Source organism: Gymnoscopelus braueri (genome assembly GCF_963280865.1).
Source record: "Gymnoscopelus braueri genome assembly, chromosome: 6".
Taxonomy (NCBI): Eukaryota; Metazoa; Chordata; class Actinopteri; order Myctophiformes; family Myctophidae; genus Gymnoscopelus; species Gymnoscopelus braueri.
In genome coordinates, this window is record NC_137607.1 from 55,477,770 (window position 1) to 55,490,745 (window position 12,976).

Consider the following 12,976-nt stretch of genomic DNA (forward strand, 5'->3'; position numbering starts at 1 on the left):
AGACCAGGGAGGCAAGTCAGGGAAGAAAAAGAAGATAGGGGGATAAAAGAGAGGGAGAGAGGGAGAAAGGGAGCGATATATTGAAAAGACGTTCAGGCAGAAAGAAAGAGAGAAACGGAAAGAAAGGAAGAGACGAGAGAGATAAAAAGCTTGATCTAAATCGACGTTTCTATTCACCTCTGTAGAGGTCTTTTTGCCGATGACAGAACAATGGGTACGGGGAAGTGAGTCCCTATTTTGTTTCACACAGATATGTCAGCCTCTGTATTTTCGGATAAAGTCAACTCCATATTTATAGCAACCAGCTCACACCGGCTCTACAGCTGACATTTTAATAGGGTTAGTGCATTTTTCTTTGAATGGGTATATTGAATAATTCTCACACCCGCTTGCTCCTGTGTGTTTGTTTGCATGCATGCATGTACTGTATATGCATGCATGTATTATGCATGTACAGTATTGTGTGTGTGTGTGTGTGTGTACACACACGCGAGCATGTGAGGGCACCTGCATTATTGATAATATGTGCAAGTGTTTGTGCTGCTGCCCAGTGAATCACCAGACCATCGTACAGGGTCAATTCCAATCTGGTCCCACAGAGAAATGTTCCACTGCGGTGATTCCACACAGACAAAGCCTGCTCTGATGGCCGCAGTCCAGCTATACCTACACTGTGTGTGTGTGTGTGTGTGTGTGTGTGTGTGTGTGTGTGTGTGTGTGTGTGTGTGTGTGTGTGTGTGTGTGTGTGTGTGTGTGTGTGTGTGTGTGTGTGTGTGTGTGTGTGTGTGTGTGTGTGTGTGTGTGTGTGTGTGTGTGAGAGTGGGAGTGTTTCTAAGGCCTGCTCCGATGGCTGCAGTTCAAGTGCACCTACTCTGTGTGCATGTACGTGTGACAGCGTAGGTGTGTGTACTCACTGTCTCGTCGGCCAGCTTCTCCAGTTGCTGTATGTAGGGGGTGATGAGCGAGTGGAGGTTTCTCAGGATCTCTTCGACCGGGAGAGCGGAGAGCAGGAACCCGAGAGCCTGCATCAGCCACATACATTGGCTGGTCTGCGGGGACAAAAGACGACGACGGTTGAAAATTCCGCTGACATGAAATATTTTTCTTCACTGGTGGTTCTCAACTCTGGTCATGGGAACGCAGAGTACTGCTTTTTCACTCACTCATTCAGACCTGAAGGTGAATGCAATTTGCCAAGCAGCAGTCTGTTCAGTAGCACTGATCTAGATGGCATATGAACTCTATTTTTCATACATATTTCAGCCACAAAATATATCCTTGACCCCAATTTTTTATTTATTTATACATACATACACACACACGGTATATTTAGACATATTGATATTACATTATGTTATATTTCAGACATCTTTTCAAATATTATATATATAATATGTATATATAATATATTTCACATATTTTTTTAATATAAAATTAACTAAATATGTATACAAATAATAAATAACATTGGTTCTTTACCTAGACTGCATTAGAATTTAGTAATGTTTCTTTGCAATATTAAATGACACAGCACTGCCAAAAGCTTTTAACTCACTGAGTGCCAGAATTATTTCTGGCTATTTCTGGCCAGTACGATTTTGATTAAAAAAAAAAAAAAGTGCTTAGGAAGCGAGATACAGCCTTTTTCAGTTATAAGTTAAACGTGGATGGAGCTGCAAATCTTCAGATAATGATTGATTATTTTATATATTTTTTCAAAAACACGTGAAACATGGCACTCAATGAATTAAGATGAATACCAAAACAGAAAGATGGAGAGAGGGCACACTGACCTTGTGGATCTGCTTTATAAGCACCTCCTGGAGAGAGACGAGGGATGTGTGAGAGAGGTGTAGGTACATTTTTAAGAACTTGGAAAAATAAACTTAATTTAGCCATGAACGTTAACCACAAAAACAACAGGATTCATATCTAGGGGTTAAAAATACATCAACTGCTTTCATCACATTACCATTAGCTTTGATGTTTAGACTAAACAGAAGACAAAACAATCTTTTTTTGTTTGTTTTTAGGCTGACCAGGAAACATGCCCATATGGGACAACACACACACACACAAACACTGAAGCGCACCTGAGAGACAGCTACTATGTTGTTTGCATAGGGCGGCAGGTCGTATTTACACTCCCTGCAGATTTTCTTCAGTGTGGAGACGGAGGAAACGGAGAGGTCTGGGTTCCCTAAGGCCTGGAGCACCAGCGGCAGCACACTGCTCAGCATCACTGGGTGATCTGCCAGCCACTCTGCCAGAGCGCCTAGCAGGGGTTACAGGAGTTCACATATGAGGAGACGTCACACACACAGTATGTAAAGCACCAAGACAGAAAAAGTCGGAAAGATCGGAATAAACTGGGCAATGGAATGAGAATCCTACATCTTCCAGAGTATCTTAACACATTGGGTGCCAAAACCGTATATATACGGTTTTGCGCATACTAACGTTGAGTGCCAAAACCGTATATATACGGTTTTTGAAAAAAAAGAAAAAAAAATTACTTTTTTTTTTTTTTTCCCTTCACAGCAACAGGAAATATCACTCCTACAAGATTTAGACTCCAATCCACCTCCTGGTTAACTTATGACTTCAAAAACCTGTATCTCGGCTCCTGTGCACTTTTTTTTTTTACAATGTTAATTTAACTATTTTCAACTGGCTGCAACTATGGAATGGATTTCCGAATGTTTTAAATTTTTTCCCCCCGATTGTACGAGACCTGTATGTGTTTAATGAGGGGATCACCGTGAGGACGGTGATCACTGAAAATATTTTGTGACTACTTGAAAAAGGTTCAAAATGTTTAAAAAGTCCTGGCACTCAAAGTATAATATTTTAATAAACCTCTGGCACCCAATGTGTTAAAAGATGAGAATGAGCGGTGAAATGACTGATAATAATCCCTTCATGGTTGACCTTACACAGACAACCCCTCAGGTTCTTTGCTATTTACCCATTAAGACCTGGAACAAAATTTTTTATTAGAGCTAAAAAGCATTATTTTACACTTTGGCAGATATACAAGCTCATAGCGCGGCACCGAGTGCTGCGCTACGAGCTTGTAGATCTGCTATTTGTGAAAAATCGTGAACATGTGTGCAAATCTTGGAATATATATTATTTTAAAGCATTTTAAACTCAAATCTTTGCTTATGGGGGTCCCTGGAACAAAATATTTTGAGATGGGGGGTCCTTGACATGAAAAGGTTTGAGCACCACTGATATAGAAACATGTATGTTTTTTCAGAATACTGTTGGGATTTAGAAGACATTTCTAGAATCAGCTTCAGGTCTTAAGGGGTTAAGTATAAAGGACTAGCGCCAGCATTCTTTTTTTTCACATTTGGCTCCACCGACATGATCCATTACATGGTTACATGAAAATGTGCTGTATGAAACAATATTGTATAACTGCAAAAATGCAAATATTACACTTCATTATAATAGAAATCTCTGTGTCATCAGACTAGTATCATTCTGCAACCCTGAAGATATGCAATATATATCTATCTATATAGATATAGATATATAGATATGCATATACCCAGCAATATGTGGAAAGATTCTAATCAGACAATACGCAAGGATTTTATTGAGACCTGAGGCCGATTCTACAAACGCCTTCTAAATCCTAACAGTTTTCTGAAAAGCGTATGTTACCAAGGCATATATATAGCTAAAAATCTAAAATGACACAGATGCTTTCTTGGTTTTAATAGGTTAATGCAGAATGTCTTTTCAGCTGCTATAAAAAAATCACGAGCCTGCCCGCAGCAACGCATGGCAGGGCATGTTAATCGCTCCTGTTTGCGCCTGTCTGTGATCAAAATAAGTTGAGTAATGGATGGGCTCATTTCATGAATGTTGGCGGGAATGATCAACAGGCTGCCCCAAAGACATGTCGGGTCAAAAAGTTCAACGGTCAAGGTCACAATCAAGAACAGGTGGGCAGATTTTCATGAAACCTGGCAGGAATTAACAGTAGGCTGCCCTGAAGAGATAATTAACTTTTGGATCGAAAGGTTCTAGGGTCAAGGTTACAATCGATGTCAACGTCAACAATATAAATCTCATAAAATAGAACACTAGGTTACATTTTGAACAGTTTTCATGCTAACAGGATTTTCACGATATGGCAGTGTTGATTTTGACAGCATTTTTTTTTTTAGTTTTAGTCAAAGTCTTTTGAATAAAATTCAATTAGTTCTAGTCCTATTTTAGTCATCTGATATGTTTTTGTCTAGTTTTAGTCGACTAAATATCATAAGATTATAGTCGACTAAATCTACAGTTGATTTAGTCAACTAAAATGTATTTTGGTGGTGCCTTGATGGCGTCGTAATGGCTGATTTTACACTTGGTTGCATGCTGAAAATAGCAGATTTACATTACTGTATATATCTACTGTATATCTGCTATTTTCAGAGCGCAACACCCGAGCGCAACCAAACATAAAATGACTTGTCTTTTAGTTCTACTGGATCTCTCGCCCTAACATTTTAGTCTAGTTTTTATTTGTTGACGAAATAGTAAATATATTTAGTCTTAGTTTTAGTCATCATAGCTTAGTTTTTATTTAGTTTTCGTCCGTGAAAAAAGTCGACCAACATTTTTCGTCATAGTTTTAGTCGACGAAATCAACGCTGCGATATGGACAACATTTTTGTGGAAACAAAATGTGAAAAATGAAGAAAAACAGACAGCATCCTTTAACTTTACAATGGCACAAGGTCGTTCACCTATAGTGAACATGACGGTGTCAGCCAGCTGGACATTGTTGATGGTGATTCTGGGAATGAGTCCTATCAGGCCGGGGATCACGTCTGAGTAATTCACATCTATCGTCTCCGCTATGGACTGGAATCCGTACAGCAGAGCTTCTGTGTGCTGCAGAGGGAGAACACATGGTCAAACAGAGATGCTGTAGCAGGATGCAGAGAGAATACACGAGATAATACTTGACATTCAACTTGCTGCTATTAATCATCATTAGAGTGAGTGAGTGTGCATACAAATGTGTGAGTCTAACCTGCCACGACGTGGGCTGCTCTGTATTGGTCAGCAATCTTCCCAGTTTGTCATAAAGATTGCTAAGCAGCTCCGCCCCAAGCATCTCGTACACGTACATAAGTGTGTCTGAGATGTCCACTCTGAAACACACACAAACAACTCTTATTCATTCTTCTCTCTTACGCTTACTGATCCCCCTCTGTAATTACCGCTTTAATTCAAGACACAAAACAGACATTATACACTAGTCCAGTAGGTGATCTCAAAACCCTTGTGTGTAGATCTGTCCTAGTGGTGTTATCCACTTAACCCAAAACAAGATTCCAGAATTGCAAAAATAGCCCATCTATAATCTGATGCGTTTTGCACTGTAGATCTGCTATTTTTGATTTTGACTCTTTCACAATGACATGCCCAAAATTGGGATGACAGTGACAAGGTGCTAAATAACTGAACTACACAGCAGTATGTGTGCTCTCAGCTTCCAGTTCATTCAGTGTATTAGAGGAAAAACACTCTTCTGCTGACCAGTCACCCTGTCAGCACTCATCATCATCTCTGAGACACTAACTGTAAATACCATCTTTTTGCCTTGCGGACACTAACAGACATGGGAGTAGAGTAGACGCACACACACACACGCAAATACCAGACATTCACATGGAGATACGTTCACACACAGACATGCCCAATTGGCCATATACACACACACACACACACACAGCTGTAGTTCCTGAACACACACACACACACACACACACACAGACCAGTGTTGATTTCGTCGACTAAAACTATGAAGAAAAATGTTCGTCGACTACCTTTTTTCACTGCCGAAAACTAAATAAAAGCCAAATAAAAACTAAGCTATGATGACTAAAACTAAGACTAAATATATTGACAATTTCGTCAACAAATAAAAACAAGACTAAAATGTTAGAGAGAGACTAGTGGAGAAGAGATCTAGTAGAACTAAGACAAGTCATTTTATGCTTGGTTGCGCTAGGGTGTGCATGCTGAAAATAGCCGATCTACAAGCTCACAACTCGTCGCGCTGCGACGCGTTGTGAGCTTGTAGATCGGCTATTTTCAGCATGCAATCGAGTGTAAAATCAGCCATTACGGCACCGCCAAAATACATTTTAGTCGACTAAATCAACTGTAGATTTAGTCGACTATAATCTTATATTTTTTCAACTGAAACTAGACAAAAACTAAAAAAAATCAGGTGACTAAAATATGACTAAAACGAAATGGAATTTTATTCAAAAGACTATGACTAAAACTAAATAAAAAATTGGTGTCAAAATCAACACTAACACACACACACACACACACACACACACACGTACCTGTAGATCCTGAACTGCTCCTTCTCGTCTGAGGACCAGGATGCATATTCCTGGTCGGAGGGGAACTGGGCTTTATGCAGCAGTACGTCTACCAACTGGAAGTAGACTGGCCTGTAGACCTGCAGGTACACCGCCTGCCTCTCTGACTCAAACGACATGATTTCATCCTGAACACAACAACAACAACAGGGAAGAAGAAGGCGACAGAAGAAAGATTTGAGCGTGCCGTTCAGGACAGAATACATTTCATGACTTTTTTTTTTGGTGAGATCTGCAATGTGATTCTCTGCGCTGATCTAGCGCAAGGCCTATTGCCGCGCGTTTTTAGCTGTGGCGGACCCGGGATGGAGTTATGACATTTTTCTACTGCACCATTCATCCTAGGATATCATATCATAGAAAAGGTAAGAAAACCGTGGTCTAAAATTCCCCTTTAAGTCAAAACAAGTTCCCTGTATTAGATAATGGGGTAATATTACAGAACACATTATTATGTTTGCCTCGTAGAGGGATTTGGGGAGCTTATTATTTTGAATAGAGTGGTTTATCATTCTAAGCATAACCAGAACTAGAATTATATGAAATGCCTTGTAGAATTCACCTCCAAATCCATCCGGGCCAGCTGCTTTGCCCAAAGGGAAGGATTTAATTGTCTCAGAGAGATCGCTATGGGAATAATATGGAGACTCAAGGGATGCTCTAGAGGTTTCATCCAATTTAGGGATATTAAGAGAATCAAAAAATGTGGCGTAATCATCGCTTGTTAAATCAGTTTTACTAGTGTTAAGTTCCGAATAGAATTCTCTGAAGTGGCTGTTTATCTCCTTGGGATTTGTTAATGATTCCCTTTTCTGTATTTATTTTGACAGATGATAGTTTTGATGTTTACCTGGGATCCTAGTTACTTAACTGCACTTATTTGACTGTGTTGCACTTGCCAATTCACCCTGTAATTTGTAATTTGTTGACTATAGTTCATGCACTTTGTAAGTCATCCTGGATAAGAGCGTATACATTTGTCTGTTTTGACAATAAATAATCTGTAAATTAAAATGGTACGAGTGACAATCTTCACATGCTAACAGTCCAAAACAATCAAACTAGCAGTAGCACTACTAGCTGTGACTACTAGCGAGATACAGATACTAAATCTACAGTTGATTTAGTTGACTAAAATGTATTTTGGCGGTGCCTTGATGGCGTCGTAATGGCTGATTTTACACTCGGTTGCATGCTGAAAATAGCCGATCTACAAGCTCACAGCACGACACGTTGCGAGCTTGTAGATCTGCTATTTTCAGCATGCACACCCTAGCATAAAATGACTTGTCTTAGTTCTACTGGATCTCTTCTGCACTAGTCTCTCTATCATTTTAGTCTAGTTTTTATTTGTTGACGAAATTATATTTAGTCTTAGTTTTAGTCGTCATAGCTTAGTTTTTATTTAGTTTTCGCCAGTGAAAAAAGGTAGTCGACGAACATTTTTCGTCATAGTTTTAGTCGACGAAATCAACACTGGAGTGGAGTACGTACTTGTAGTGTGTACCAGAAGGTGAGTGTGAGGGAGCTGGTGGTCTCGTTGACCGGGTAGTGTCCAGGGATGCCCGTACAGAACATGATCATGTTGACCAATGCCAGGAAACCCTGCCAGTGTTCTACCTGCTCCAACAGAGTCCTAGGAGGGAGAGACCGACAGACAGAAACGGAGAGAGAAAGACAGAGAAAGTGAGAACTAACATATAGAGGAAGAGGGGGAGACGCAAGGAGGTCGAGAGAGAGGGAGAGGAATATGGCGGGCGTATTGACCCTCAGGGTGAGATACAGACACCTCCTTAACCCATTAAGACCTGAGGCCGATTCTACAAATGCCTTCTAAATCAGTAGTTCTCAAACTTTTTCGTGCCACCGACCACCAAATATGATATGTATTTGGCCGTGGACCCCCATCTGAAAATGTTTTGGGACCAGGGACCCCTGCCCCTCTCCCATAAGAGAAGATTTGAGTTAAAAAATTGTAAATGATTCACTTAAGATTTTTTTTAAATAGCACATGTACAAGCTCGGAGCACAGCACAAAGTGAGTTTGTGGATCTGCTATTTGTTCTAAATCCTAAGAGTTTTTTGGAAAACCTATGTTGCTATGTGTACAGGTATATAGGTAAAATCTGAAATGACAAAAATGCTTTCCTGGCTTTAATGGGTTAAATGCAGGATTGCATACATTCATCCATCCACAGATCAGATGCGAGTCAGTATATATGCTAGGGGAACGCTGAACACGCGTTCACACGCACACGTGATAATGGTTATTGTCCATGACGGAGGCGCAGAGTGCCCGCGCCGACCGGCCGAGGGTCTGCTAGTCGAATCAGCGCCGTCTGAGTTGTGAACCGATAGGGGGAGAATAGATCTTTTCATGGGTTACAGTCTATGGTTACTATCCAGTGTCCACGACAACACACATGTGTGCGCGTGTGCATGTGTGCGCATGCACACACGCACATGCGTGCGCACACATGCGTGTGCGCACACATGCACACGCATGTGCATGCGTGTGGCTTGCATTCATTGCCCTCTAGCGTTGGTTCTACAGAATTGCCTGGGTGGGTGGTAAAAACAAGCGCTCCTTTTTCAATTTCCCTGGAATGCCAATTTCCCTGTAACATGTACACACACCTGGAGTGGTTCTCTCCCAGTGTGACAGTGATGCGGCAGATTCCATGGCAGGTCTCCATGTCTCCACTCTGGACAGCCTCTCTAAGCTGCTCCTGCAGGGCCAAGACCTGGGGCACCAGCTTTAGCAAGGTGTTCACGTATCTGCACAGAAAAAACACACAGGCATTACGTGAATATGCGCGCAGAATTGGCCGTTAAGAGAATCATTCATTTCAAATTGACAGAAAAAAAAGCTTGCAACCTGAACAGTATTTTACAAGAAAGCAGAGGAGCGATGGGATGCACAGTGACGCGCGTATTCTCTTATGCACAGGCAGCTTTTGTTTATTCGTCGCCTCCATCCTTGTCAAGTGTTTACTTCAAACTGAATCTGTGTAAAAATCAACTGTAAACGTTGATCATGCACACCCACCCCTAAAACACACGCACACATCCACTGGGGAACTGAAACTGGAAGAATCTCTCCAGGGCTGCTGCTGTTTGTTTAGAGCTACACTCCATGGCTGCCACTTACAGTATGTCCTTCACTTATTGCTGTCTCATCTGTTTACAACTCCCTCACTACAGCATGCATACACAAATACACACACACACACACACACACACACACACAGCATTACGCAGGGAGACATCTACTCCCCTGACACTAGCCTCAACTCAGCAGCAGTTTCCCTGTCATTCCTAATAAAGGCTAAATGAAAGGGTGGCATTTAGAGGTGAACAGAGTTCATTAACATAATAGTGTTTTCATATATTTATGTCTGAATGCCACTAGGGGTCATTATGTGACATAGAAATGTGTTCTTAAATGAAACAAATTAAGTTTACACTGCATGTATCCATTATTGCATGTGCATGCATGTACAGTATATACTTGTGTAAGTGTATGCAAACCGTATTAGTGATTGTGTGGGTGTGTCAGTCACAGGGGAGTGTGCGATATGCAGGTGGTCATCCATCATGAGAATGTCAATAGCAGACCTGGCTGATGAATATTCATCGATGACGCCTCAAGGTTGTGTGTTCTATCCTCATAATAAAAAGGATACCGTCTGTATATAAGCCTACAACATAGGCTTAGTGTTAATTGTCTTCGCCAGGCCGAAGGCGTGGCGAAGACTATGTTTTGCCCCCTGTCCGTTCGTGTGTGTCCGACCGTCTGTGAACAGCTAATCTCCGGTCCGTTGGCCCAATCGAAGCGAAACTGTGCACGCACACTCCCTGAATGCCAGAGCAGAACCTCTGCTTTTAAGATCGGCCTGTTATAGCGCCGCCAGGCGGCCGATTTGAGCTTGGCACTCTGTCGGCTTTCGGCGCCTCACTACAACTTTCGACCCGTCACGACAGTGAGTGCACACACCGGCAATTCAGCAATAGACTTTCGGCCTCTCTAACATTTTACGGTAGTCTAGTTTTTATTTGTTGACGAAATTGTCAATATATTTAGTCTTAGTTTTAGTCATCATAGCTTAGTTTTTATTTAGTTTTCGGCAGTGAAAAAAGGTAGTCGACGAAATCAACACTGCCAGCGCCGCCAACGTCGGAGTGGTGAGTTGCAGGCTTTAGGCCCGACGACAACAACAAGAAAAGGACAGAAAACTTCAGCCATTTATCTGTGCCGTCTGTTTTGCAGGTGAAAATCATCTCTCGCCGTAGCGTAGCCCCAGACAGCAGTTTTGTTATTCTAATTTCCCATGGGCCCTCTTATGAGCCTAGCGTGATAAAGCCAAGTCCCTCCTCAGCAGCCAGTGCTGATTCAGCCATAGCTCTGCATCCTCTGTCACACACCTGGTACCTGTGTGTGCGTGTGTGTGTGTGTATCCTAATGTACATCCTCAAGGTTTTAACTGTCTTAAGAGATGCGTAAGGGGATGATTGCATGTAATGACAACTGTGTGTTGTGCGCACATACGGCAGACCGCATTCAAAAAGCCTTTTAATTTTTTATGTGCCACCTTGGAGATGCAGGTCATGCACTCTGCTTGAGGGAGAGGTGATTTTGTGTGGCTGTGTGTGTGTGTTTGTTTCTGGTGAAACTAAAAGGGCATGCTGGGTTTGTAAGCATTTATTTTCCTTTCACAATAAGCTGGCATTCCACAGATTCCATGGAGACCGTCTGCTGCAGCCTCCATTCTCCCCTCTCCTTCTGCTAACCCCATTATCATTACTATTACACCATTTCTTGTTCCCCCATCCTCACCCTCACTCATTTTTACCTTCTTGTTCATGTCCCCCCCTATATCTCAATCACCCCTTCACTTTCTCGCTCTTTCCCTCGTTGATTCAAACCCTCGCTCACCCCTTCCTGTCTACCTCTCCCTTCCTCTGATCCCCTCTGCAATTACTGCAACGCTCCCAGACAGGGGAAATCGGTTGCCTGGCAACAGGATGCGGCTGGACCAATAGCATCTTCCCAAATGACTTGACTGTAATGTGTTTAAACAGAGAGGGGGAGAGAGACGGGGAGGAGGGCTTTAATAGGGAAGGGGGAGAGAGGGATATAGAAGACGACGAGTGCAGGGAGAGAGAGAGAGCGGGAGAGAGAGAGAGAGAAGGCATTTAACAAAGGGTAGACCCCAGAAAAGGATGAAACAAAGGGATATATTGAAAAGAGAGAGTTCAGAGATTTTTATCAAATGTATATATATATTTTTTTTTAACAGAACTAACGAACATTTTCTGAGGGTAAACACATCCTCTTCCCTCCTGTATTCTCTCTCTCCTTTCCCCAGCTTGTTCAACTGCCGTTCTTTTCCTCTCAAAGGCACGGCAAAGAGCTTACAGCCACATTAATAATATGCTCATAAATCAAACATAGCTATGGTGTCAAAAACACACGCACACACACTGTATGTCTCAGTTTCTGTACTAAAGAAAGGGTCATGGCTTATGGGAAGCTGACACACACACACACACATACAGACACTGCATCAGGTGGTGATCGGGGATGTGAAAGAAAGACACGCAATAAATCAAGAAAATAGCAGCTGAATTGAGAAGATGTTTCCTGATAGATGTCCTCCCTCATTAGTAGACATTCTCCTCCAGGAATGCAGTTAACACTTACAGGAGCTGTGGATGATCATCTACCCTGTAAACCCTGCCCCATTAACTCCCATCATATATGTGTGTGTGTGTGTGTGTGTGTGTGTGTGTGTGTGTGTGTGTGTGTGTGTGTGTGTGTTTAAGTAGACTCTTTAGCGGAAGCTTCCTACATGTCACTGGCTGCCCATCCCTTCTTGTTCCCCTCTCACACTTTCACACCTTTCCACCTCTCCATCACTGTGGCCCTGCCCTGTCTTCTTTTATTACCTTCAAACACCCCCCATCCCCCCATCCTCCAGGGAGAGGAGGGAGGGGGGGTAATGGGTGAGTCAACTTGCACCCCCCCCCCCCCCCCCACGTAGCCATGGAAACGCCAGTCAGCCGAGAAATGCTGCTCTCTCCCCCTGGCTGTCAACTCGCCCCATATCAATCCCTCCCTCCAGCCCCCCCCCCTCCCCTCTCTCTCTCTCTCTCCCACTTGTTCAGTCCTCTCTTCCTCTGATGCCCTTCCAATGCCCGCTCTGTCTGTTGCCTCTCCGTGGCTTGCATATCTCTTTCCCTCTCTCTCTCTCTCTCTCTCTCTCTCTCTCTATCTCTCTCTCTCTGCCCATTACCAGATCCATTATTATTATTATGTCTTTGTTTCCAATATTCTTCTCATCCTTAACATCCTCACGGATGGCTTCGTAGCTTGCATGACGTCTTATTATCCCTCTTTTCGAATGTGTGGGTACACAAACACACATACTCTAAAAGACACTTTCACACTCCAAAAAACACACACTAATACCTAATAATACCCACTCAAAAACATAGAAAAATTTACACAAACACACTCTCGTACAAACAAACACCCTTGTAAACGGCGTCAGCCAAAAGGC

General features: G+C 42.4%; 1 protein-coding gene across 4 annotated transcripts in view; it reads right to left on the bottom strand.

Moving 5' to 3' along the window:
* LOC308086533 (importin-13-like) overlaps positions 1–12,976 on the bottom strand; it is a gene marked incomplete at its 3' end in the record, with an annotated part of 48,013 nt that overhangs the window by 16,291 nt on the left and 18,746 nt on the right. For all 4 annotated transcript variants that reach the window (XR_013933254.1, XM_080430099.1, XM_080430100.1 and 1 more), the window contains exons 6-13: positions 9,051–9,191; positions 7,908–8,049; positions 6,375–6,541; positions 5,045–5,165; positions 4,755–4,902; positions 2,094–2,275; positions 1,794–1,820; positions 915–1,049 (exon numbers count right to left, since the gene is read on the bottom strand). Coding sequence is in view for 3 of the 4 variants with exons in the window: in XM_080430099.1 (XP_080286225.1) it covers positions 915–1,049; positions 1,794–1,820; positions 2,094–2,275; positions 4,755–4,902; positions 5,045–5,165; positions 6,375–6,541; positions 7,908–8,049; positions 9,051–9,191 (1,063 nt within the window). The remainder of the gene's footprint in view (positions 1–914; positions 1,050–1,793; positions 1,821–2,093; positions 2,276–4,754; positions 4,903–5,044; positions 5,166–6,374; positions 6,542–7,907; positions 8,050–9,050; positions 9,192–12,976) is intronic.